The sequence below is a fragment of the Rhea americana genome, unplaced genomic scaffold (genome assembly GCF_003343005.1).
Source record: "Rhea americana isolate MKP2758 unplaced genomic scaffold, rheAme1 scaffold_254, whole genome shotgun sequence".
Taxonomy (NCBI): domain Eukaryota; kingdom Metazoa; phylum Chordata; class Aves; order Rheiformes; family Rheidae; genus Rhea; species Rhea americana.
The window spans coordinates 783,108-810,689 of NW_028186373.1; the positions used below are offsets into that span (position 1 = coordinate 783,108).

The window sequence follows — 27,582 nt, forward strand, 5'->3', positions numbered from 1 at the left end:
AAAAAAAAAAAACAGAAAACTGCAGTGCCTGAACAAAAAAATTAAATTCGTATCAGTCCTACCATTAAATAGCTGAAGGTAACAGAAACTAACATGCCTGTGACAGAAAAATAGCTGGGTGTTCCTAAATAAAGCAGTATAGATTTACTTTGAGGGTAATTTAGATATATATTATATATCATGTATTAGAACTTAAGAGGGTCTAAGTGCAGAATGATTTCCTCCCCCCCAACCTTGATTGTTAACAGTGGAAGTAGTAAAAGTTAGGAGTTCTTCCAAGTGTTGGTAAACTAGCGTTGTTCAGGTACCTGTTATGCTCTCGGATCGTGACAGATCTATTTTCAATACAGCTTAAGCAATGTTTGTTAGGTTAGAAAGTAAGTAAGTGGACCAATCCTTTAACAGAATTAACTGCAAAGAGTATGAAACAATTTAGGTAACTTCAAGAGCTAATATGGCAAATGCGACATCAAGTTCTTTCAGCACTTTAAAAACTATTTGGTACCAGCCACATCATTGCTGGCAGAGTAGGCAGATGTATAAAAAGGTTTCATTGACATTTAAATATATTTCTATATGAATGTCTCACAGAACAAAAAATAAAGTATTTTCATCACAAATACTGCAGCATTAAAATAAACACTTACCAAAATAAACAATGAGTGATATACATATATATATTTGAATGTGTATACTATATAATGAATCATATTGTTGCTTTTTAAGTCACAAAAGCACAATATAAATATGGAATTTCCTGTGAACTCATTTCCCTGTTGTAATAAAAATACATTCTTTACAGTTAAAGTAAAACTAGTGCAAGTCCATTCTGCTGCTCCTGTTCACACAGTGTGTCAGACCTGTATCATTTGCATGGCACTTCATACTTAAAAATGACACTGAAAATTTTCCCTCCAAGACGATCAGCAAGCCAGGAGTTTTTGATAACAGCAAGCTTGAGGCTCTCACACTTCAAAGCTGCATAATAATTTGTGTGGATAGCACGACCCATGCCTTCAATGATAACCAAGTCCGTCTCCCGTTCTCTGACCAGCACTGCCAAACCCTTATCCAGGCGGCTGAAATGAGAGGTTTAGCTTAGAAATAGTTATCCTTTTACATGCTAAAATGAAAGACAGGCTGTTCTAAGGGATTTATTATTTATAGAAAATGTAGAATATGGAACTTCTGATGGAACTACTAGTGTAACAGCAGCACTTCAACTGAAGAAAAAAAGGCTTCAAATGTAACTTTAAAAGCTTCATTAAATGCATGCAGAATTGGGATTTCCCACAAAACACAGGTAAGTTTTGCTTAAGTAAATCTAAAGAGGCTAAACACATGAAACACTCTTTATAGTCACATGGAGTTCTTGGTCTTGTGCAAGACTTCACCTCATCAGTAACTAAGCTGCTCATGAAAGTGACAATATGCCACTGCTGAAAAACAAACAACATTTAGAACAACCAGTAAAACTTGATCAATATCACAATTCTGTAACTGCAGACTGAGCAACTCTAGTAGTTTTGTGGAAGTGATTCATAACAGGACATATTAGGAAAGGTAGCTGAGATACTCCAGAGCTAAGTCTCTGGAAGACCTTTATCTGCTAGAGACAAATAACAAATTGGTACTTTGGCAATATACCTTAGATCTAGACACGGAGAACTTGAACCTGTCTGGACCAACAGCAGCTTCTCTTCCCTCAAGGCAGATCTTTATTTAGAGAAACAAACAAACAACCAACAGTTACATTGCTACCACAGTGTCATGGAAATCTGGTAACAAGCCAGACAGGTCAGACAGTGACTATTTAAGTGTTCTTGCAAAGTCGTCTTTTCCTGCCAGGACTTCACCCAGAAACATTTAGTAACAGGATTTAGTCAGCCACTTATCCTCTACAGGATACACAGGTTACCAGGGAAGGCACAGTGAAGAAAAACAATAGGCTTCTAATTACAAAAGTTCAAGAAAGAGCTGATCTCTAAGTGTTTCACATTAATGAAAACAACAGTAAATCATCCCCCCAGATCTTACTTTCACATTGTAGATTTCAGACACTAGCAAACAATTAAATAAAAACTACATACGTAACAAGAAACTTGCTTTTTCTTTTGATGTGTTTGTATCGTACATAATGAAGACCAGTTATATACTCACTGAATGACTGGATCCATTGCTGCTATTCTCTCAGTAACAATCAGAGATTCACTGTAGGTGACGTCATTTAGGGCAGGGCCAGAGTTACAAGCCAATATAACCTGAAGCAAAATGTCAAAACATTTCCCTGATTAATGCAGGCGAAATCGGATGATAGAGCTGCTTGTTTAAAATCACTATCTCTATTTCTGACTTATTTTAACATGAGGAGACATGAAGAGAAAGACTGGAGGCCCAAACCATATTTTACCTGAGTTAACCAGTTATTATTTCAAATCTTTTGAAAGTATAGGCTCTTGTTTAGCAAGTTTAAGTAAGTCTTACAAAGGCTCCCTTTTCTTGTTACCTTTCACAGACTGCTCAGGATTAGATATTTAGCAAACCTTTCACCAATTACAAAAGCTCCATTACATATTGCATTCATAAGGGAAATCACTCACCTCTGTCCCTCTAGAGAGGAGCTCTCTGACAAAGGGAAAGACTCCTAAAATTATGTCTATGCCACTGTTATCTGCGAAAATTAAGGCACATTTATGAGGGGGACCCTCCTGTAAGAGAAAACCAGTGCATTTGAAATTAAATTCACAGTTCATTTCAGTTACTAATTTGTGTTGTCTAAAGCCCTTTAATTACTTTACTCCACTTGAGAAAGATCTTTCTAACTCCATTGCTGAATTAAACCTAAAACTGCCAAATAGTCACAAGCCAAATTCCAGCAGCTGTGAACAAGATCTTACTTCAGAGGCTTCCGAACAGTGGGTAGCTAGGCCTGTTTTCCTACTGCTTGGAGGCTCAACGATGGCTAGCCTTTTGTTACTCCATGCAGCTGTTTGCTAGCTGAAAAACACCGTTCCCTAACACAGAAGCAGCAGCAGCATGGGACTACTGTCTAGGTCTTACATGAACTGGTTGGTTATCAATCAATCAGCTAAGTCTACCATTGTGGTTGGGTTAAGTTAGCATGCAGTATGGTGAAAGGGATTGTGCCTTCTGCCAGGAAAAGGCAGGATGGACTGCTGGGGGAAGCGATGTCCTAAAATGACAWGGTAGTTTCTATTTTCCAGTCACCTTTTAATTTGTTCCCAATCTGATGCTATGAAACTCAGTTCACTACTACCAGAGGTATATTCAGAGTGAACAGTGCTTGCTTCCTATCAAAAATTCTTATCACAATGGTGTTTGAACCTCCTTGATTACTACTGGTACACCAGATGCATTTGACTAGAAATTAGTTGATAAAAATCATTACATATTACATCTCAAAGAAAAGTATTAAAGTATACCAAACTTTTTCTCTACCACTTCCTACAAATTGAGATCTACACAAAGAATCAAAAGCTTTAACCTTTTCAATGAAGTAATAGATATCACAAAGACCAAAAAAGCTTTGCTAGTTGATAAGTTAATTATCTTCAGGAAGCTCCTAAATTAATATAGTTTTGAGCTTGGCTATGCAGATAGAGGAACAACCTAAAAAAATAAATACATTTGGGCCCAAGTTTTCAGAATTGTGGGGCTAACTGTGTATAAATAAGTAAGTGCCCTTATAAAGAAGGGACACAATATGGTTATGTTGGAAGAACACAGAAGGCAGTCCGGTTCCAAATGCTGCAGTTCCTGAAGGAATTGCACTAAGGAGCTTGGCAAGTAATGAAATGTGGGACTAATCCCTTTTATTCTTTTCATTGATATGGCTGCTGAATTATTGGTACTGTGTTACTAGAATTCATTTTGAATTGCCTGAACAAAGTGCTCTTAAATCCATCACTTTAGAAAAGAACGTGCAAGATTAATGTTGTTTTATAACTAATGCATTATGTCTTTAATTACTCAACAGTTACTAAAAATAGTATAGCCGTACCTTCAGTCGCTCTAGCCATTGACTGTAGGAATCTTCTAACCAAGGACGTTCTGTGTCACAGACAAAACTGTGTTAGCTTTGTTTTAGACAAATAGTCATTCTGTATACTACAGGAAAAAAAGCATGGGGAGAGTAGTTTTTGGTTTCTTATAGATGCTTAAGCATTAAAGCATCTAAGCTCAGGTTCCAAATGCTAAAGTTGCATATTCAAAGATGTCCTAAGCACCTAATTATGGGAATAGCTCAATTACAGCAGTCTTGAAATGAAATTTTTATAATAAAGCAATGAAGTCATACAAGATACTTATCATTATGACTGATCCTAGAAGGGCTGATGATGCACCTCAGGGGACACTATGTTTTTGACAGGATTAGAACAATTATTAGAAACAAGAAGTGTGGCAAGATATTTTGAATATCTGTGGTGGCTAAGACTTGTACACAAGGAGAGTGGTTTTCAGATTTCAGTTCCTTTGGAACACAAATAGCAACATTTCAGTGAAACTCTGTAACCTTTATTTCAGCTGACCTTAGCAAGTACTAATAATTTCTTGTCACTTGGGCAGCAGAACTGTCAAACTAAGCATCTTCACGCTCCCCTCCATTCTCTTACTTAAAGAAAAAAAAAAAAAAAAATCCAGTTCCAACCACCATAAACATATCTTCCTATACCTTGCAGTTTTGACTTGGCTTCTTCAAATCCAAACTGTGGCTCTGATTCCAGAACACTGTATCAGAAGAGAAATAAATGGTACACAGTTAAGCACCTTTATTGCATATAAGTGTATCATTCAATCAGTTCTTTAGCAGATGGCCAGCAATTTTATTGCATCAGGTGTACCACAGTGTGGATAGGCCCAGTGACTAAACAAATGATACTTTACATTTATGTTAAAAAGAAAAGGCTCAATGTACATTGAGCCAGAGAGTTTTTACACTAAAATAAAAATGTTTCAGCAACATAAAACTGTTTGCAGGCACTAAACTGCAGGCAAATATAGAGAAACATTTTTGATCTGCAGACCACCATAAATGCAGTCATGGTCTGAAATACCTGCATGGTAAAACAGTGTTTTACAAAGTCTAATTTGAGGACTGGTCTATATAAGATTTTTAAAGCTGTACCTGTGTGTGGGGAAAAAAAAAGTATTAAAGTAACTAGATAGGAGTTTTAAAACATACTGCTAGTGGCATCATGTATTACAAAGTAACCTTCAACAGTTAGGTGGTGATGCAGGAAGACATAAGGATCATAGAATCGATAGCTGAATTCTTAGCTGTCAGTTAAAATATTACCCCATGCTGTTTTGCTTCATGAAACAGACTATTCCTCTTCCATTCTGTGAACAGTGCTTGCCAATTAGGTCCCATAAAAGATAAAATTCCTTGAACCCACTATTAAGTGATATTTCATTTAAGGTATATCTCTGAGCGCCTCCTTAAGGAGGGGAGGAAGGAATACATTTTTTCAAGAGTGGTAACTACACTAATTGCCTTTACTGCTGTTTGGGTCTGTGATTGTGGGCAACATCAGAAGCAACACAGGTTTAAAAATGCCTTCAGTCACCTYATGCTGAATGAATCTTTCATTTAATCAGAAGGAAAACTCCTTAAATAAAAGCATAGAAAGGGAAAGAAAATGCTGAATGTCAGCTTCAAAACAGCACCCCTCCCCCACACCCTTGGAACTATATTAGCAGCCCACTAAAAAATGAAGTGGGAATTCTAGAGTTGAAAAAGCAAAAATATTTCAAGACTATTAGTACTCATATGCTTAAATAAATTTATGACTGCTGACATGATCTATAAGGAAAAGAAGTTCTCCAAATGGTAATTTTAAGATGTATATTAATCAAAAGTAGTATTTAGTTGTTACAAGAGACCACTCACCGTATCATATTGCATATTTGGGGAGGTTTAAGTTATCAGGACATTGTGGGTTACACAGAATAGTATATTTTCTATATTATAGGAACATAATATCAGATTAAATAGAAYATATACCTAAAAGCAGTGCTAATAACAAAGTTTGCTACAAGCAAAGCAGCCAAAATGTTGAATATTAAATGTTGTGTCACTTAATTCAAACATTCATATTGATGTGTTTTCCAGGTTTAAAGGGTAGAAATGTGAAATCTGCTGCACCACAACAATGCTTGTAAATAGACAACCAGCAATTAACGAAGGTGAAATACAAACTATAATTAGACTGGTGCACTTATTTATTTATTTTTAAGAACAATGGGATATTCTGCGTCTTAAAAACGGTGCTTTTAAAATATATAACACCTACTCTGAGACTGCTTTTGCTCCCCAGTCAAAGACATTCCCCGCAAGAAGTCCTTTCACCAGAGCAAACTGCCTCTCCTCCCAGCCTAATGAATCCAAAGATTCGATTACGCTTTGAAAACATTTTAAGGCTATGCCATTTTCTTTCTGCTTTACCTGTAAAAAAGACATGAAACATTGGATTTACAGATGAAAAATTCTTACCCATCATTGGTTGTCTCAGTCCCAAGACCACCTCCAAGCATTCTCCTCTAGGTTCATGGCCTCTAATGGACCAACAAGTTACTGTTATCAGCATGCTTAGTATCAACAAGATTTTTTTTTCCCTGGGATTCTAATAGAAAGCTTCATTATTGCTAGGATATACTCTATAGCTTAAGAATTACTTTTCTAAATACATCAGAGGTGCAACAGATTTTGGGCAGACTGGAAAATGGGAAGTAGACTCAAAAACTTCAGTAGTAACATGATCTACGAAAAACAGGTAATTAGCATGAGSAGGCTTACCACTAGCATTGTGCATAAACTGGAGAAGTGTGGGGTTTTTTGTTGTTGTTGTTTTGAGGCAGTAAGTTTTCTTTTTGTGCCATCAAGAAGTTCACCATCCCAGAAGATTGAAATCTCTCATTTTTTTCCTCCCCTTCTACCTCCAGTAAGATCAATGCTATGTAACTAGTCCGTTGCAAAATTTAAAGATGATGTAAAGGTGCTACTCAATATGATTACCAAGACCTTATCTTGGCAATATCTTGTTTTAATTATAAAAAAAAGCAAATACAAATAAAACCTACCTCTCACATTTTTTTGCTCTGTTCTTAGAAAGAAATGTAACACTTGACAACACARATCAAAAACGGTAGGGAGAAGCTTCTATGTATTTTTCAAAATATGTCAATAGTCAAAAAAAGAGCTCCAAGCAGACACTGGCACTATCATTGTTTGCATGTTCACACTGAAAAGCGTGAACTTTACATTAAGTACATTAAGTACTTTTCAGTAAGCATGCTATAAATTTGAAAATGGCTTCTACCTTGTGAAAAAGAATTACAAGAAAGAGAGGAAAAAAAATATTCTTAAAAATCTACCAGGCTGCAGTAGTAGCCTAGGTATAGTGGGAAGTAGACTGGTAGTCCTCAAAACAGAAATTCCCAGGTCACTGGTAAGGTACTCCTTTCCTGGGAAAAGTGCAGGCTTCTCCATGTAGCCTTCTCAGCTATAAACTGGAAGAAGCACCTCCTCACTGAAGGAGTGAGTTACAATAGTATCTGGTGACAGATGAGAGACAATCATCAGGAAGATGACTGACACCATCAATTCACTTCTGAAATGTTCCCGAAAGGTTAGCACTATCCTCACCTTGAGTGGGACCAGCAACTCAGACATCAAAGGCTCCATATCCTATTAGCTATTGCTGTTCCTCCTCAGAGCAGCAATCACCARCTGAGTAATACTGTTGCAAGATAGCCAGTTACTTATCTCCCCCATAAGCCATTAATTATACAAAGTTTCAGAGTATGAAAAAAAGGCTTGAACTTACATGTTGTCCACCCTGTAAAGCAGGAACAACTTACCTTTGAGTAGGGATCTGGAAAATTGAATTCGTTTAAACAGTGTTCCCTTGTATCCAACAGGCTTCTAACTGTTAAGGTACCATATGCACTTTAAAAAGGGAGAGCAGGAGAAAAGAAAAAGTTASCTACTTTAGACAACAGAGAAGTTATTTTCCCCCTCTTTTCTCCCAATTTAGGGTGAGTTTCAGTAAGCCACAGCATGTCACATTGGATTTTAGTGCATGTGGTATATAAAGACTTTAGATAAATACTTTTTTAAAGCGGTAAATATACTAAACAGGTTACTTAAATAGAGAAAAATGTTCCGAGCACCAAAGATGCTAGATACTTGAATTAATGTTTTATCATTTTCAAACATTGTAGACTACGGATCATTTTTCTGTTGAGATGCATTTTTTTTTAGTTAAATTCTAATACAGGAGATCCCAAAGTTCTGTTCATAGAGGACTTGACATTTGGAACATCTATTTGCTGTAGCCTCCAGCCTAGTTAACTTTTAGTTATCTTTTAGCTCACTTTGCTCAATAAAAGCAGCTAGTGCTGAAAATATAAAAATAAAGACCCTTACAAAGGCTGCTGCCTGAGTGTCTGGAGCTTATTCCAGTATTTCTGTCGGAACTTTTCAGCTCTCTCAGATGCATCAATAGAGTCTGGTTGACTGGCTGCAGCACGCTTTGCTACCTGGTAGAGAAATGAAGCAAGACTGAAGTTACTAAATAAATTATTCTTCCATGTAACTAACTGGAASTTCAGTCTGAAAAATATCTGCTATATTGCTCAGTGCCTGCATACTAGCTAGTCCTTTCTACATAGTATCTTCCATCTTTCCTCTTCTGCAGCCACCAAAGAACAATTCTAATTACCTCCTCCCCTCCCRAAAGATCTGAAGTTTATTTTCACCACTGTGTTTTCAGAAATGAAGCACAAGCTCTAACTGTTTGGGAGGGAGGAGAGGGGAGGGGAGAGAAAGGAGCAGAAAAAATGTAGGGGGAAAGAAAGAAAAAAAAAGGGGGGGAGAAAGAGTTTACATAACAGAAATTAAAACAGTCCACATCAGACCCTGGTTTCTTTTTTTCTCTATTCTGGTAAGGTCAAGTTAATTGGTTGCCCCTGTGTTTTTCCCAGCCCTTCTCCTCGCCACACACCAAGTCATAGATTTTCTAATTTGGATTTGCTTACTAAGTACACATAGCTCTTAAGTGCTAGCATGCACTGACTGACTGACTTGGAAAACACAGTTAGTTATTTAGTGTAAAAAAGAAATAATTCAGGTCTGATTAAATCACACTTTTTGGAAGCAAAAGTGTCTCTAGGTCAGCAGGACTGCTTCCAAGAGCAGAAAACAATTGGCCATTGTCTTTCGGCCTTTCATTACATAATCATCATGCTCACCAGCTCTGCAAAGAGAAATGACRTGTGATGTTTAAGAGATCTTTGGAAACACCTCAAAAACAAGCCACACAAGAGCATTTCTGTCTCTGAAGATACCACAGATCTAGGAGACCTGGATAAATTCGGATGCCTCTGTTAAAAGGGGAAGATGAACTGTACCTGCATACAATATGTTTGACACATGCAGGCATATTTTGCAGGCTAAACATACTAGTCCACAGAAAACTTACTCACTGAATCTTTGCATCATTCAAACACATGACTGCATTGCAACACTTACCCCATCCAATGCCTCTTCAAAGCAAGTGAGCCAGTATTTTCTGGCCATGGCATCGTCTGTGAGGTCGACAGTGTCTGGAATATAGGTGGATGGGTCCTTTAGCAGTGGCAGGTTAACAAGTGGTCTCTCCAACCTATCCATTTCAAACATGTCAAACTACATGAAAAATTGAAAGAAGAGTTTGTTACAACTTACTCAGAAATCGATCCATTGCAATTTAAACTAGTTAAAGGTCTACAGAAGCCCACTTAYAATTATAATTGATGGATTTGTAGACAACTGTGTTAGAGTTTATGTTGTTATAAATGATACACTCCCCTGCACGGATTACTTATCCTGCCCACCTAACAGAGATTATCAAATTTCATGTTAAAATAAAAAGCCTCATAGCAAGCTTTCATTATCTTCCTTCCCTTCCTCCCCTCTAGTACTGAATCTACAGTTATCATGTTCAAAAACAGGAGCAAAATTGCTGAGTACAGGCTTTGTTCAGCAAGGAGTGTTGCTACACTGCTTTACAACTTCATTTTATGTTCTGGATCACATCTCCAAAATTTTGCTTGTACCTTGTGAAAACAAGCATTAGGACCAAATTTCTAAGGATAAATACCAAATGCATGCAAAATATGCATAGTTACACAGCTCTGTATATATGATGCGCCTTATTTCCTATATCTCTTTAAAAAATTTTGTGCATGTATATCTCTATTTTATATAGTTATTTGCTCACATGGCACCTGCAAACAGAGTGGCCCAGTAAACTTCAGACTAAGTAAAGATCAAAGCCTACAATGTGACAAACCTTGGGTACATACGCCAAAGTGGCTGCTACATGGTCTTCAGAATTAATTTCACTGCTGAAAATTGGACTTTTCTAAACTATGATTTCTGCAAAGAGATTTAACTTTATGTGAATAAAGCAGGTGCCAAGTAATGTAAGAATTCAAAAAGAAGCAGTTGTGGACAGTATGCTACATCTGGTTTAAGACACCTGTACAAATGCCTACATGAAAAATCTTTTCACAGAATAAAGTGTTGACAAACAAAAGGAGACCTTTTACACTTAAAACAAAAAAGTACTGTGTCCTTTAGTTCTTACTCATCAAATAGGACTTTTTTTTTTTTTTTGGTCTTTCTTGTAATGCATAATTTCATTACAATAGTTCATTATGACAGACCTTAAAATTAAGGGTTTTTTATACATATATACACATATATATACACACATATAGACAAAACSCACTAATTTCATTATCTGCAGTTTCGAGGGTCTACGGGGTTGGTCTAGGAAAATATTCAGTATGAGTTCTAGTAACCAACAGAAAACAACCAAAGCCAACATTCCTTCCCCCTCTTCCAAGAAAACAGCACATATAGAAGCTACTCACTGAAATCTGCGAGCAGATAAACCAGTGATGGAAGGAATTAAAAATAAAATAAAGTAAAATAAAAAAGCAAAAAAACTCCCCATACTTGATATGAAAAACACTGCCCAGTGAAATGAAAATACACTGAGCTCAACTACTCTAGCTTTTTTTCAAAAGCACTTCAGGAGATGCAATATTGGAATATTTGATGAGCCTTAATGAATTTTCTGATTGTCTACTTTATGCTAGTTTCACTGTAAAATTGGAATTATTATAATGTCAGTATATTTGAGATGAATGAGCTCATGCTTTGCTCAGTTATACAGTCCTCCCCTCATAGGAGATAAACAAGTACTGCTTAAATACAGAGGAGCATCAGATTCAGAATTCTGTGGCACAAAATTTTAGCTGCAGCAAAACCTAGATATTGCAGAGAAAGGGTACAAGAGGAATTTCTACTCCTTTTGTGAGGCAGAACAAGACAAAGCAAAAGCCATAATCTGTATTTGAGACACTTAAAATCTTCCTCACTAAGGGAAGGCACTTAGTTCTAGAAAATACAACAACGTACTGTACCACTCCTTGTTCTCTGCATGGGGAAAATATCAGGTGATGTACTCATAAGACCAGAACTTCCAGCATAATTCTCTCCCCAGCTATACTGGTTTGGATCTAGAAGAGAGAAACAGAGACAGAGACATAATCTGAAAATACAACTGAAAATACTCCCATCAGTGACTCTAGAGACAGCATCACTTCAGAGAAGCTGCTTCATTGCAAAAGCTGCCTTTCCTTGAGTCTATTTATAAATAAAGGCTACTTTTCCCACTACCCTCCACAGGAATGTTTTAATTAGTCAGTAGATTACCTAGCTCAAAAGAGCTTCATACTAAACTGAATGAGACACAAGACAATTATAGTTCTAAAATCATTCTTCAAAAAAAAAAAAAAAAATCCTTTTCCTTATCATTAAGTGCTATAAAGAGCAGTATGTCTTCAAAGCAGTACAGATGGTTAGTTTTCCTATCACTATCATAGAGATGATTTCTTATTTCCAAATCTAGATCCATTATTAACACAATACACTACAAAAGTCTTAATCAAAGTACATTATATGTTTTATATAAACACTAAAGTTACTTCTAGAAATTTCTTTCATTTGATAAAAAGTTCAATCAAGTTCCTGATGTACAGTACATGCTACAAAAGCAACACGCCTTCAGCAGGACTGGATTAATTCCTCAGTAACTGCTTCCTCACCAAAATCCCTAAGCTGGGAATGAAACTAATTCCACTGTTCTGAAGTGCATTCAATATTTACTAAAATTATGTAACATTAATAAATATTGCTATTGGTTCCACTGTAACTAATAGACTGAATAGCTTGCTTGTATATCAACAAGGAAAAAAATTATATAAAGGCAGAATTCAACCAAAGCAACCTATTCCCACAGAATGCTATAAAGAAGTGTCTCATTGTTCATAAATATCTGTGATGCTTTCCACTCTCATTGTTCATAAATATCTGTGATGCTTTCCACTCTCAAATCAATACAGTTTTGAGGTACCATTCTGCTTTATCACATTAACTGAATTCAGAAGCTGGCCTCTTTGAAGAAAAGTTTTCAGACCCCCAAATTTAGAGGTTCAGCTGCTCTTTGCAAAAATGCGGAAAAGAAAATCCTCCAGGCTTATCAAAGGAGAGCAGGAAAACAGTGAGAAATTAAGATGTCCTTGCCAGAATATATAAAAGCAAAGCCCAGCATTTGAGTTTTTAGTGCCAAATGTACTTATTTAGGCAACAATTCACATGCAGCCTCTTAAAGAGAAGCTTGGACATTACACTGACATTTCAGAACACAGCATATACAGAACATAGCAATGCTGTACTTACTGTCTTGTTCAGCTCCTTTTAAAAATGCCCCAATGGCTCCCAGGTAGCCTTCATGTCTCAGGAACAATGCCTGAACCTCTCCCTGCCACAATATGAAACATTGCAATTGGATGGTCCCTGATGGCTAACATGCACTTCTTTGTCACTAGTTTTACACTTAAATTTAATAGAAATGACTAGAATATAGTAATATTCATTTGTGCTACATTCTAACACATTCAGTAACTTCAGTGATGTGGGAAAAATGGTGTTCCTGAAACACAGATTCAGGAGGTACTGATTACATACATCACTGCACAACTGTGAGACAGCTGGGAAAAAAAACACATGCAGAAGTGGTGCATATTCTAAGCCTGCGCAGCCACAGAAGCATAGGGAAGCCAGTACTTCACTAGAAAGACCACTGCATCATTCCATGAGTATTCAACTCCTCTTGCTTGAAATGGCTGGAAATACAAAGTCATCTGATTTCTAGGTCTTCCAACATAAATGTGTGCCATGGTGCATCCAACACATTCAAGCCATTAGTCATTTCCTTTATCTCATTACACTGCTACTTAACATTCAGCAATATAGAGACACTCTGTATATTACTCATAGACAAGCATTCCCCCCACGAAATTAGCTTAATTGCTAATATAATACAAGAAAGCTAGGGAGAACAGAAACAATCCCCACGCTAGTAGCAGGGTCCTTTAGCTTGCCTAGRCAAGGCTTGTGAGACATTGCCTTCTCTAAAGAAGAGTCAGTTGTATCTAGAGCAGTAAATGTAAGAAAACCTAATGCTTAGGTTACCTACAATAAAATATCAACTTAATTCTCAGTGAAATTTTGCATAGACTGAACCACTGATAAAAGCTGTGCTTACAAGAATCTAAAGATATAATTTTGTAATAGTTTTCTTGAAACACAGCCAAGTTTTAAAGAAAGGGACTGCAATGGTGAGACAAAGGAAAATAAAAGCAGCATACAGAAGTCTCTTGGCTGAAGCACTGAGATGAAAAAAAAAAATCTTTGTCTAGATATTCATATACCATCAGTTCTGTAAAACTGCAATACAGATTAGTTCTTGCACCTTTGCAATTTACCTCTAATAAGCACTATGTGAGATTTTGGACTTGATGATATTTCTACTGAAAAAACTTTAATATTTGCCATAGCTTCAAAATCAAAGAATTACAGATTGCATTTTTTTTTCTTTTTAAACATTGATATCAACTGCTAACTATCCCAGCAGAACAATCCCACACTGCACAGCCTGGGGGAGGAAAGAAATAGATGAGAGTCAGCAAGAGGAACTGAGTAACAATGGAAGCTATCTAGGAAGATAGTGAAAATTCATTATAAGACAGCTAGAGGACAGCCTGTCAATCAAAAAAAGAAAGGAATGGAGAGAGAGAGAGAGAGAGAGAGAGATTGAGTTGGGAGGAGAGGGAAGAGGGAGGCAAGGCATGCACATACAAGAGAGGGAATGGCAGGGTGCTTGTGTGCGGAGGGGGCAGAGGTAGGGTCAGGGAGAGAGGGAGAAGGGGGGGCAGACAGAGGCAGGGCAGGTGAGAGACAGAGAGGCAGGATGCACACACAGGTGTGAGAGGGAGAAGCAGTGTGGGTGTGAGGAAGAGGGAGAAGCAGTGTGGGTGTGAGGAAGAGGGAGAAGCAGTGTGGGTGTGAGGAAGAGAGGGAGAGGTAGGGAGGGGGAGAGGCAGAGCACATGCAAGAGAGGCAGAACTCCCAGGCCATTCATATTTTTTTTATCCCTCCCGTAACTGATCTTTGTAGCTGTGCCTCTCTTGTGTAAACAGCAGCCCTTTATGCTTACTTTATTTGCTAATCAATTTATTTTAGTCTCTGACTTTCCAATGAAAAGATATCTAAATGCATAACTCTGCTATTAGGAAATTCTCTGCTTTCTTTACCTTGGAGAAGAAGTTGATGCTGTAGGTTATTGTGCGCATGGTAACAGGGTGACCCCGAATAAAGAATCCTCCAAAATATATTTTATCTAAGTTATGGATTTTGGCATAGAGGCAGGCAAGTTGGCCAATGTCATTGCTGATCATATGTAGTAAACTTTTTGCCATATCTTCTTTGGAAAATTCTTAAACAAAGGAAATAATAAGTTAAATTAAATACAGTTGAAGAATGCTCAAAGGGACAATATTTTTTTTAAACAGGTGGCCTGCAGCTGGCAAAAAAAAAAAAAAAAAAAATACCTTGAGTAGATGCAACGATTTCTTTGACTAGCAGTAAAAGTCACAAATTCGATTACACGACTTAAGGGAGCAAGAAATTCAGTCCTTCCTTTTACTGCTAGCTCTCTGCTCTAGGGATCAGTCTATCTGGCTTTATCATAAAATCAGACAGCTTATATATATACATATATATATATATATATATTTTTTTTTTTTCCTGTGATACTTCATAATTGGGAGGAATTCTAAAGAATCAGAGGAAAAGGACAGAGAGCTAAGCTCTTTATGCTTGACTAGTTTCTTTATACATTTAAGAAGTGTTACCCTAAAAGATCTTTCTACTTTTACACTGAGCCTCTGTGAAAGAATGCTTGAGAGAAATCTTATTGAAAGCCCAACTTCGCATGTACTCCATTTCTCCTCTCTAGGAACCATGGATGACATGTCATCTTGACCCCAGATGCATTTCAAGCACTTTATAATACTCCAAATAACAAAATTCCAAATTATTAAAAAACAAACAAAAAAATCACTACATCAGACATCCAGCATGCTATATGTCCTTTCCTGAACCAAAGACAGCCATATTATTTCCTGCATGAATAAACTAATGTTGGCTTAACTAGACAGCTATTTAACCTTCCCTAAATTAACATAATCCCAAACTGAAAATTTGAATGTCTGCTTGCAAGACAGTACTATATATTTTTGAATCCATAAAATATTTTATGGCAAGATCAACAAAATACTATGCAGGTAAAATGTGCAGGCAAGATCATGAAAAAGAGACTATCATAGTTCCAAGGCAATATTAGATTTGGTAGTTATTTGACATCTCTAGTTGCTTGGAGACCATTACTAACCTTTGATTTCCAAGGACCAGAGGAGATGGTTGCATTTCTCCTTATTAGCTTCAAAGCAAAACTCTAAATAACCAGAGCAACTAAGGCAGTGTTTCATGTTCCCTCCCAGCCGAACATACATAACACAGGGAAATGGGTACTGCAAGATATGTTTATGCTGATGAAGTTGACAACTACATTTCCATCCTTTAAGTGTTAACAGGAAGCTCTCAGAAGCAGCAAATCCCTGCTGACTGTCAATAAAATGTATTAACTGTAGAGTAAATCTTGGGCAGATCTTATCTGTACTGGTACCTTTATCTGCTGTAGTAGATTTCCCGAAGCTGCTAGCTATTAGATTTCCACTTAGCCCCAGGGTCTGGTAGGCCCCTCCATATACATCTTTCACCAGCATGTCTACATTTGTGTGCTGTCCTTTTGAAGCAAGCTGCAGTAATTCATCAAATTTCTGAGGAAGAGAAACATACAGTGTTACTCCAGGCTTTYTGGATGGACAGAGAACTTTGTTCACAAGCCCAGACTTCTGCAGCATCTTTACTGATAATAAATTAGGGTTTTGGCTTGTTTTAGAAACATCCTCACCAGCAAAAGACATTATTTCTAGTGACAAAGACTTACCAAGAGTCCGTATCTTAATTGGATGGACTGATCTTGGAGCTCCTTTAATCATGACATGCAAAACCAGCCCTCTAAGAACTAGACCCCATATACTTATCTGCAAATTATTTTCTGAATTTCCCCAGAAAACTAGAGATGGAGCGCAAGACTGATCATCATCTCTCTTTTGCAATACTTTAGAGAACTGCAAACTCTCTGGTAGAATGCTGCCATTCAAAACTAGCAGAACATAAAATAAGACAAGATTCACTGAGTTCTGCCCTGCATAGAACCCCAGTGAAAAGTTAAGACATGAAATTAGGTTATAGAGGTGTAAATAAAAAGTTGATCCAACAACACCAAAAAGTTTGGATTTCATAATACTTCAAAGAGTAAGTTAATAAAAACTCCTTCTAGTCTAGTATACTTCTCATACAGATTAGCATATACAGAATTCTAGTCAGGAGACTTATGCACCTCTTGGAATGAGCTCAGAAACACAGTAACTATCAACAAGTAGTTGATCCCAAATCCAACAGACTAAGCTGTAGAAATGCATCAATGTCACTGAAAATAAACTTGCACATAACCTGCATTCTCCCAATACTAACTAATAATTGGGCTCTCTGTTTTGCTTCTGCATGTATTAATGATGGAATTAGGTGGGCAATTCATGTTGAAACAGAGAGTACAAAATTAACAGGCCACTTGTAGCAAGCTGTTCTCTAAAACTATACTCAGTTTTGAGAGAGGTACAAAGTTCATCTCTTCCAGAGCTTATCCTTGATGACCACTTCCTCAGCTCCAAGTAGGATTAGTATTCTTCCATCGACAAGCATCCTTTTCCGGTCCATGTGTTCTAGTAGTGTCTTTCTGCATTTCAAGCTTGCCTTTATGCATTAGTACCACAGAAAATACAAGCATAACTCAGGGACTAAGTCATAACTTAGTCTGGTTACCTAACAGTTTAGGAGCATAAGCACTTCATGGAAAGTACTAAAACCACTGCAAACATCACAAAACTGCCTGTTTTGCTTCTGCACACGGGTAGTAGTACTTCAAACACAAGATAAAAAACCCACAGGAGATGGGCATAGTTTTGGTCTTCTTCAAGCAGACTAATCTAGCTTCCTGGTCTACCATACAAATATCACTTAAAATCATTATTTCTCCCTACTGAAAGGAAATAGCATTCCACCATTTTGAGCTTCCTCTTAGCATTTCATTTATTCCTACTGCCATTGAAAGATACCTTTGTTTTTGTGAGCAGTGCTCCAAGACCCCAGAAGGTTCCGCCTCCAATTGAGCTCCCTCCAATCCATTCAAACTGGTCTTCTGTTTCTACCTGTCAATAAAACAAGGCAGGTATTGCTTAGAAAGTCCTAATGTAACTATAGACACACCGTTAAACACGACAACACTTAAAAAAAAAAAAAAAAAAAAAGAAGAAGAAGTGGGATTGGTGCAGACAGAATTATTTAATTGTGTAAACATCAGGTGACAAGAAGTTCTCCAGAGGTACATATTCCACAAGCTTAAAACCTGAAGAGATTGCTGCTCTATGTAGAAACTTCTCTCCTCACAGCAGATGCTGGGAGAGTGATTTGCTTACAGGTCCAAGACACTACCTCCCATTCCTTTCCACTCATAAAAATAAATATATGTGCAGGGCTGCTACTCTCCAACACAGAAATAGCAACCTCTATAGTAAAGTTCTGTTAGGTTTAGCTGCTCCAAGCTTTTGTTACTAATTGCTAAAGCCTAGTTTTCAACTAAACATCCCAAATACCTTTCAATATCTTTGCATTTATTTCTAAGCCAATGTCTTAAATATGGACAGTGTAGCAAAAAAAMCACTCTGCTCTGAGAATCTTTGTCCTCTGCAGTTAATGCAGCAACTTCTCTAAAGACTGAATTAAATCCGATTAAAGTGAGACTGTAGGAGTCAACAGAAAAACACTTAACTCATTTAAAAAAAAAAAGGGGGGGAACCCCCTCCATGATTTCCTTTTCTAAACTTTGTATGACCCTTGAGAAAAAGCAATTATAAGCCTAGAATAGTGAGATGTTTCAGATTACCTTTATCGAATTTGATGAGAAAATATTTTAGCAGTCACTCACCTTCACTATAGAAACCCCAGAGCCAATATTGACCAGTAAATATGGGAAAATATTTGGGTGGTTTGTCTGAAATCGAAATTCTGTATCTGAATCCTTCTGGTACGCAAATACTTCATGTGGTATGTTTTTTAGCACAAAGTTACATCCTTTAATTAGGCAGGTCATTACATCTTCTTTATCTACTCTGAAGAGAGGTGAAAGAGAAAAACAAAATTCACAGTTCTAAGAATGAGTAAGTGTACTTTTAGAACATTAGTTTTTAAAAGCTTCACAAACAAGAGCTAGTAACCCACACCACATGGCAAAAGTCCAGATCTCTTGAAMCAATGACACCTAGATGTGTGTATGTTCTGACATCCAATTGCCATGCCAGAACGTAGAGTTGAAAGTTAGACTGTATTTGCACAGTAACTTTGATCTACATTAATCATGCTGTCATTAAAAATAATTGTGCTCCCCAGTTTGTTTATTTCCACTGCTTCCTTTGTGCCAGCACCAGTATATATGCACCCATGCAATAGAACAGGAGGAAAGGAAACTTATCTGGAAATTAACTGAATAAAACAAGCGTTCTATCATTCTTCCTTTCTCTCCTCCAAAAAAAGCCATCTCAACATTTCAGCACTCATTTATGACAGATTAAAATGACTGCAGGGAACCTACTGCTGAGATTACCAAACACAGAAGAAAAGGAGACACCTCATAAGAATAATAGAATTCACAACAGTACATATCCTGAGTAGGGAGGCTAGGGTCACGATACATAGCCCAAGTAAGATGCAAGCTGTAGTTCAATCCGTTAACACTTTACGGCTTCTGTAAAGTTCTGTATCTTATGTATTGTTACTGAAATTATGTATGCTAAATTTCTTGAATGAAGTATCAGAAGTAGAAGCCCCTTTACATAAGCAAAGTACAAATGTACATCACAATTACCACAGAACACTTTAAGATGTCAGGGAGGAGAAGCTGCTGCTGCTTTCTGGGCCTTTGGGATCTATTAAATATTAAATTCTTTACCCTTTAAAAAACAAAAGCACCACACAAAAAGAAGGGGAGAAATTCCTCCTGGTCTTGATTAACTAATACTTAGTAATAACCAATTAGGGATTGATGTAGGCTGGCTCGGGGAAAAAAAAAAAAAAAAAAAAAAGGTAAAAAAAAAAAGTTGAGAGATTCCTATCTATTAGAGAAAGAGAATACTTTGAGTAATTTGAAAAGGCAGTATAGAGTGAGATGGCCACAGTACTTTAAAAAAAAAAGAACTGAGGATGGTGCTCTTAGAATTACAGCATGTGAGAGGCCTTGAAGTTTTGCCAAGGATATCAGGTAGTGTTTTACATTGGTGTAAATGAGAGATATGTCTATCTACACTTGCAGTAGCTTTTTAGCATATGGTTTTTGATATAGGTGCTTCAATGGTAAAAAAAAAGCGTTACTATATCATATCAATTACCCATTTCTGAGCATGCACAAAAAAGTGTTAGGAAGCTTTTAGAACTAACTTGAGAAGCTGGGCAACTATAGATATTAAATACATCCAGGATAAAAATTCTTTACATATAGGATTTTGGCTTTTAATACTAAAAGTCTTCCTTTCATGAACTTAATCCTAGACTTCTAAGTAGAAAGATCAAATGTAATAAAAGAAACAATTGATTACAGTAACTGAATTAAAATTTCTCAGTTAAAAACCCTGTTAGTAATGAATTCACTAATTACTGTAGTTCAAATATTACTGCACTTTATAACCACTATAGGTTTTGCCTAGTGGCACCTTTGCCCTTGTGGTTCAACAGCATGTCCAAAGCACATTACTGATAACTGGGATACCACTGCTGAAATGTTGCTGCTTGTGAGGTGAAAAGTGAAAAGGTTTATCATAATTGTGATGTATAGCAGTTTAAGCTAAAAAGAAGTTGGTGCAAGTTAAGCCCTTTCATAGAAAAGCTGTGATAATACCATACTTTTTCTATTACTGACTTTCTACTGGAACTTGTGTTCTTTTCTTTTAGCTCTACTCCTGGACCTCTACTGTACCAATTCATAATCTTTGTGCAACTTATGTTCACTAACAAAATGAATGTACACATTCTCTGGCTCCATTTTTACTATATAGGTGGCTACTGCTGGCAGAAGAACAAAGTTGAAAACAGGGTTAACATTAACTTAATCTATTAAAACTGACTATGATGAAGAATCCCTTTTACAAAAAAATACACTCCCATAATTAAGTTTTAACAGTTTCACTTACTTTAACCCCAACTTCTTCTCAATAAGATCTTTAAATTTATAGGCGCCACCACCTGTAGCTTTGATTACTTTTGTCTCTGTATTGACTAGATGGTCTTTGATGAAATCTAGGCAGGTTTCAATATAAGTGTTTTCAAATTTAATGAAGTGAAGTCGAGCTGTAATCTCCTCCTGAACTGATATTTCATATAAAGGTTCATGTTCCATGTCCTTTAAAAAACAAAACAAACAAAACATTATTTAAAATCCTTCCCTCAGAAACAAAGATATCTGCTAAATGACTGAATACTTGTGCTTCTTTTGCCTTTAAACTGTGTTAAGGCTACTACAGCATAACATCCCAAGCAGATTTGATAGAATGCAATTCCAATAAATCTTCATATTTCTTAAGAAGAAGAATATAATCAATTCTCTCCCATGCACTCGAGATACGTGAGAGACACCAATATGTGAGACAAAGTTATGCTTACACAGGAGGGTGGTTTATTTAGTTGCATTTTAAACCAAAGTGTCGTACTGATCTGTCCATAAAATAACTACTTCTAACATCAGCTGTAGCAATCCAGGCAATGTGAACACCCAGAGCCTAAAGGGGGAGGTGGTGAACATAACTGAGTTTTCCCATGTACGGATGGCACAACTTAGAAATCTTGCTACTAGTCTTTCAGTGAAGAGAACACCTATGATGCACATATCATCTGAATTGGAATCTAGAGCTATATAAAGCTTGCAAAGCAAAAGCAATTGCCAAACACAAGGTGAAGATTAGCTTCCCCAAGAATACACCAAAAGGTTAAGAGGAGCCACACACTCTTCCAAGCTGCAGTATAAATGTTTTGGGATAGTCTTACGTATGTCAGTACGTATTAGAATGTATGTTTAAAATAAACATTTTAGTTGTGTCAAGTTACTTCAGAATTACAGATGTTACAGAAGGTCATATTTTAACTATGAGCAAGTTGTAGCCAAAGCTCTATAAAGAGCAGGTACTATAACAGTATAATGGAAGTTTTATTTGGAGACTGTCAAAAGCCAGCCCAGTAATTCACTTTCTGTGTTTGGCTGTACCTCTGTTCCAAGCCATTCGTATGCAACTGATGCATCATATAATGCAATTCTTACCTTTCCAGAATGATCAAAGGATCTCACTCTTGCTACTTTATGCTGCACAGTTGAATAATAAGCCAACTTAGTTAATGAGCCACCTATTAACAAAAAGATCACAAGTTATGATTCATGCCTCACCTTATGTAAAACACAGTTGAAGTAAGCAAACTAACACAGTTCTTGGGTTTAAGACCTTCTCTGCTAAACACAGATAAAATTAAGCTAAGCACATAAAACAGTGACCCAAAGGACCCTCATCAGGAAACTGATTTGACATGTCTAACTCCAAAGGCACCATTCTATGGGAAAAGCTCAAAGGTTGAGCTTATGCCCAAGTGATGTGGGGATGACTGAAGACAAGTAGACGTGTCAAAGAAAGAAGAGTTCTCAGTCAACTAGTCTACTAATATTTTTATCCACTGTATAGGTAACTAAGAGTCAAAGGACCGGAGGGAAAGAATATGTATTAGTGTAGCACCTGTATCAGCCACTGTTATCTATTTTGTTTGAAAATTTTTTTTCTGGAAATCCCCAAACCTGCTGCTTATAGCAGGATTCTATGAGTAGGTTTGCAGTGATTGAGCAAGGTGTGCCCTATGCACAATCAACAAGTGTCTCACCAGGAACACTTAAGTAAATATATTCTTAACTCATTTTCAAGGACGAGCTACAAATTCAAAAAGCTCCTAAAGGAGCTCCTAAAGGATGAATTTAAGTACTGAATAACTCTATTGAAAATTATGCTTCACTTTAGGGCAAACATTTAAAACTAAGCTTCCAGCAGAAAACTTAAGACATGTATGTATTTTCACATATTTTTCAAAAGCCAAACTAAGATCCTTTGACAGATAGCAAAAAAGCAAATGATGACACCAAGTTTGGCAAAAGATTTTTAATTTTGCCCATATGCGAACTGAAAAGAACTTGATTTAACTAAGACTTCCTTAAACATGCCAGTTAGCAAAAGTTATCAACACACAAGTCCCAGCAGACCAGCCCCATTAGTGTGTTCTCTTCAGGCCATGAGTCTGCTCATGTCGAGACAAAGCTTTCATACTCACCTTGAAACAGTACATAGCATAGCTAGGGTATGTGGCTATCTTTGCACTTGTTCTGCAAAAGTGGATTTATGAAGCTAGACTAATTTCACTAGCTTATTTTCTTTAGGAAATAAATCTGCCGGTACATTTGGTACCATTGGTATCTTGAATGAAGTAAAGATTTGAYCCTGAAAGCAGGGGACTGTCAAAGACCCTGCTTTTTATTTTGGTAAAACTATTTTTCCCCCCTTTAATCTCTGAGGAAGAACACTTCATTGTCTCTTGTATCAGTCTGTGTCACAAAATTCTAAGCTTCTTCAGCTGTTAGAGAAAATCTTAAGAAACAGAAAGCAGGAACCTATTTTAAGTCATATTAAAAAGTAACTTGGGCTACAGACTACAACCTTATTCATGTAAGAAAAGTCACCTTTAACTTTGCATCCATATGTTGCCTTCTCAGATGAACAGAAGGCAGTCAGAAGGTCCAGATCTTTCTCTGCTTCAGTTATAATATACAGTTGAATTTAAAACTGCATGCATTACTTGCCAAAGACTTGGCGTATTACCTCCTTTCAGTAAATTTGCAATGCATCTCATGCAGCATATAAAACAGGATGCAATTATGACCAGCTACTCAGTTAAAACAAAAGTTCCAATAGTAAGTAAAAAGATGGCAAAGTCATAACATACTAGCTAAGCTCAGTGGTTCTAAACTCTGCTGCCTTAAAAACAAAAGTAATGAAGAAATGTAGTGTAGTGAAAAGTAAAGCTATAAGCACTAGCTAATCTTATATATAACATTACTCTCAGCTCTTCAATAATGCTCAGATAAACATGAATAATGTTTGCAACATTTAGGGGAGAAATAAAAGGTTTCCATCAGGAATTTTAAGCTAAATCTGCCTGAGGTCAGTTGCAAACAATCACTGACAGATATTTATAGAAACAAAAGTACTCCTCACCTCAGATATTTGTTTTAGTGCAGCAGCAAACATGTTAAAGTTTCTGATTAAAAAAAAAAAAAAAAAAAAAAACTATGTTCTGCTGGCTCACTGTTTAAAGATTTTTTTTTCCTGGTTGAGTAGTTCTGTAATATGAGGAATAGCTTCTTTCCAAACCTCTAAGTAGGGGAATTACTAAACTTGTCCTGAAATGTAATAGTGTTACACTGATCATACTAAATGCAGGTGCTTCATTAATTAATTTAACATCAGATAGATGGCATGTAAAGTATGTATCTGTTTAGCTATGCTTTATACTTTCTCTACTCCCCCCCCCCCTTTTTTTTTTTTTTTTTTTTTTTTTTTTTTTCTCCCCCCCCCCTTTTTTTTTTTTTTTTTTTGGCTTACAGGTCCATTCAGGACACTAGCTGAGACATATAACCAAGGTTTATAATTAATCCTACAACTCTAATTCCACTCTGACCCCCTGAAAGGACTAAGTCTAACTCTCATTTACACAAACATGAAATAAGTGACCACCTTCTGAAGGAGCTAAGTATACTTGTGATATAATAACAAGGTTATATATTATGGTGGATATCCACCACCCAACAGAGCAAATTGGATGAGAGGACTAATGGAAGCTTGCCCTGGGATGACCATATGGCACAGTGAAGTGCTAACACAACAGCCAGTGCTGAATGCAAAAGAACTGTTGATCTGTGTTCTTACCAATAAGTTTCACTGACCTACTAATTGCAAAACAGGAGCAAGATGTGTGAACTGGTATTTTTGGTTTCAYTGACCTGCCTAGCAGAACTAGTGCTTATCTTTACACTGGTTGAAASATCATCAGCTGGCTTTGTTCAGGTATGGGAACGCGTTCAGCAGCGTCTTAGAACAGGCCCACCACACCAGCACAACTCTCTGCTGGGGGGCCATGGCACTCAGCTCTCACCTTCAGATATGCATTACCGCATCCACCCCTTMGAGTGGGCTGCTGTCCCCTCAGGGCCAGACATGGGAAACGGGCTGTTCCCACACGTGACTGCGGTAAGCAAGCCTAGCTTGCTGCTGCTATAGCCTCCCCCTCAACACCCAGCCCAAACCCACTCGTTTCCTCCGCAGCCGCCCTGCTCTGCGAGGGCAGGGCAAGCAGCAGCCTTGCTCTAGCCCCGTCTCTTCTTGGAGGCCTGCTCCAGGGGCGCAGAAGAGCCCACGCAGCACACGGCTCCTCCGGCCCCAGGCCCTCACCGCGGCCAGAGACAAGGCTCAGCCGCGGTGAGCCGGGGCCAGGCGCAGGGGGCTCTGCAGCGCAGCCCTCCGCCCCGCCGCCTCGGCACCACGGGGGTCTCTCTCCCCCCTCCTCGCCGCCAAGGGCAGCGCAAGGCTGCCCCCACTCCGCTCACCTCGGCGGCCCGTTAACGGCCGCGAGCGGCATGCCGGGGCTTGTAGTGCCGCTGCCCGCCTCCGCCCTGCCACCGCGCGGCTCCGGGACTCCCAGTCCCGACACGCCCCGCGCCGCCACCCCGCCGCGGCGCCTGCCGGGAGCTGTAGTGAGCCGCCAGCAACCCACGGCGGGCGAGGCGCCCCCAGGGACTGCATTTCCCAGCGTGCCGCGCGCGCCSGCAGGCGACCCGTCCGCGACGAGTCCCTCAGCGGGCGAGAGCCGCCGCCGCCGCCCGTCCCGCGGCCGTCGCCCCCTCCCTCCTTGCTCCCCCGCCCCGCGGCTCCCGCCCGCGTACCGATGTCTATGGCGAAGCGCTTGGCGTTCTCCAGGTTGCGGAAGATCTCGTCAGGCGGAAGGGTGATGCTCTTGTCCAGGCTGCCGTGGCTGCCGCTGCCTCTCCCGCCCCGCTCCGCCATTTTGATCGCAACCCACTCTTTGCCTGGCCTCATCGGCATGCAAATGTATGCGCATGTATTTGCATACTAATGAGGCCGGCGCATAGATTATGCGAATGAGGCGGGAGCAGGGGGCGGTGGCCGCCGCGCAGGTGAGGGAAACTCCTGCGGGCAGCGAGGGAGCGCGCGCCTGCGCCTCTGCGCGTGCGCGAGTAGGTGCCTGCGTGCGCGCGCGCGCATGGGCGTGCACGCGCGCGCGTGTGTCTGCGTGCGTGAGTGCGTGTGCAAGTGCCCCGTGAGCGTCTGCGAGGCTGCGTACGTGTGACTGCMCGTGCACGTTTGCGTGTGAGCGCATTTGCGAGCCTGTGTGTGCGTGCGATTGTGTGAGCACACGAGTGSCTGCGTGAGTGCACGCGAGTGTGCACGCATGGGCGTGTGAGCATTCAAAGCCCGCCCTTGGCTCTTCTTTTTGCATGCTTCCGCAATTTCTCGAGGCCCACCAGGCAGGACCGCGCCGTTCACCGCTGCAGCAGCGGGGTGCACAGCTAGCTGTCGCTCCACAAACATGAGCGCAAATTTGTGTATGTATGCACAAATATGTGAATTGTATTTCCAAGCACGAAAAGAAGAGGTTGGCTGTGAGTCACCCCAGAAATGCACTGCACAGTTCAAGTAGCCCTGGGGTGCTCACTAATGGTGACTGAGCAGCAGTCTCATGTCTCTGCCCGTGGTGCAATCCTGCAAGCCTGGCTTCCTGCTTAGCTCGTTTTGGCATCTGCGTCTCCGACGCGCAGCGCTTCGATGRGAAGGAGCAGCAGCAGGTTTGCGTGGAGCAAAAGTAAATACAGGTGGTAGAAGAAGTGTTGTCTAGGAGCTCACAGGTGTCAATTACTGCTGCGCAAAGCATTACCTTTTGATTAAAAATATCTATTGCATGTGTAAGGTTTATTTTTTCCCATCAGTGTGTTTTATAGAACTCTGTAGACAAAGATCACTCAACATGTCACACATGGAGAAAGGAGACCCAGATGGGTGAAAAGACACTGCCAAAGTTAGGCGGTACCTGACGGAGGAAGTAAGAGAACTGTTTTCTAGTTCAGTGCTCTGACAGTTGGACAGCATCACACACAACAACAGGCTTTAAAGCCTGTGGTCCCCGAAGAGTTTCTGCTATTCCTGCAACTTCCAAGGGCAACACTGCTTTTAACCTCTGTTGTGTTCTCTCATGCCCCTTATATGCATATGCATAGATACACACACACAAGTGCCCTGAGCAGCGATGAATATTCCCCTTTGGATGGAAAACTAGATTCAAATTCTCTGCATTTCAGATGTTCTAATGGCTCAGCTACATGTCATGGCAACATGAAATGTAGCATGAAGTGCCTTAACAATCTTCACCTATTAACCAAATGTGTTTTCTGTGTTTGGGACTGAACCATAAAATTTCCTGAGTTCATCTTTGCTGTGGCCTTTCTTGGCAAATCCCTTGGCTCTAAATTTCCAAAGAATTTGCAATTTGAGGTGCCAGAAGATTTATCTCGTGCTAGGGTGTGGTATTTTGAGCTGTGTAATTCTCTGCTTTGGAGAACACCGTTGCAGAGTTTTCAAACTGGACACTAAGCAGATGAGGCAATCAGACACTAATTCTGAATGTCTTTTTTCTTTTACTGCAATCTCTGTCTTATGACTCCTAGTCCACAAGACGGGGGTAAACCATGCATGCCAGGGACATCAGCTGTGCAGACTACTCAAGAAAGAATAACTTGCTGGATTTATTAACAATATTTTTATTTATTTTATTCCGTT

General features: G+C 38.8%; 1 protein-coding gene across 1 annotated transcript; it reads right to left on the bottom strand.

Annotated features, from left to right (window-relative positions):
- Positions 1–663: 663 nt before the first annotated feature.
- PANK4 (pantothenate kinase 4 (inactive)) lies at positions 664–25,852 on the bottom strand. Its single transcript, XM_085307163.1, has 19 exons — positions 25,674–25,852; positions 21,963–22,045; positions 20,842–21,050; positions 18,588–18,771; positions 17,719–17,811; positions 16,164–16,317; positions 14,731–14,912; positions 12,815–12,896; positions 11,492–11,592; positions 9,554–9,709; positions 8,450–8,562; positions 7,882–7,969; positions 6,315–6,466; positions 4,694–4,749; positions 4,022–4,071; positions 2,601–2,708; positions 2,161–2,261; positions 1,648–1,716; positions 664–1,079 (listed from the first exon to the last, which is right to left on the bottom strand). The coding sequence occupies exons 1-19, from the start codon at positions 25,831–25,833 to the stop codon at positions 866–868; spliced, it is 2,355 nt and encodes a 784-aa protein (XP_085163289.1). The 5' UTR covers positions 25,834–25,852; the 3' UTR covers positions 664–865.
- Between the last annotated feature and the right edge of the window lie 1,730 nt (positions 25,853–27,582).

What these genes read in the sequence shown, in the direction of transcription:
- PANK4 (XM_085307163.1), bottom strand. Translation starts at nt 25,833, where the DNA reads ATGCCGATGAGGCCAGGCAAAGAGTGGGTTGCGATCAAAATGGCGGAG. An exon ending in AAAAGGAGCTGAACAAGACA is followed by an intron (nt 11,593 to 12,814) that starts GTAAGTACAGCA and finishes TCTCTCTTCTAG; the next exon opens with ATCCAAACCAGTATAGCTGG. An exon ending in AGCCAAGTCAAAACTGCAAG is followed by an intron (nt 4,072 to 4,693) that starts GTATAGGAAGAT and finishes TCTGTGACACAG; the next exon opens with AACGTCCTTGGTTAGAAGAT.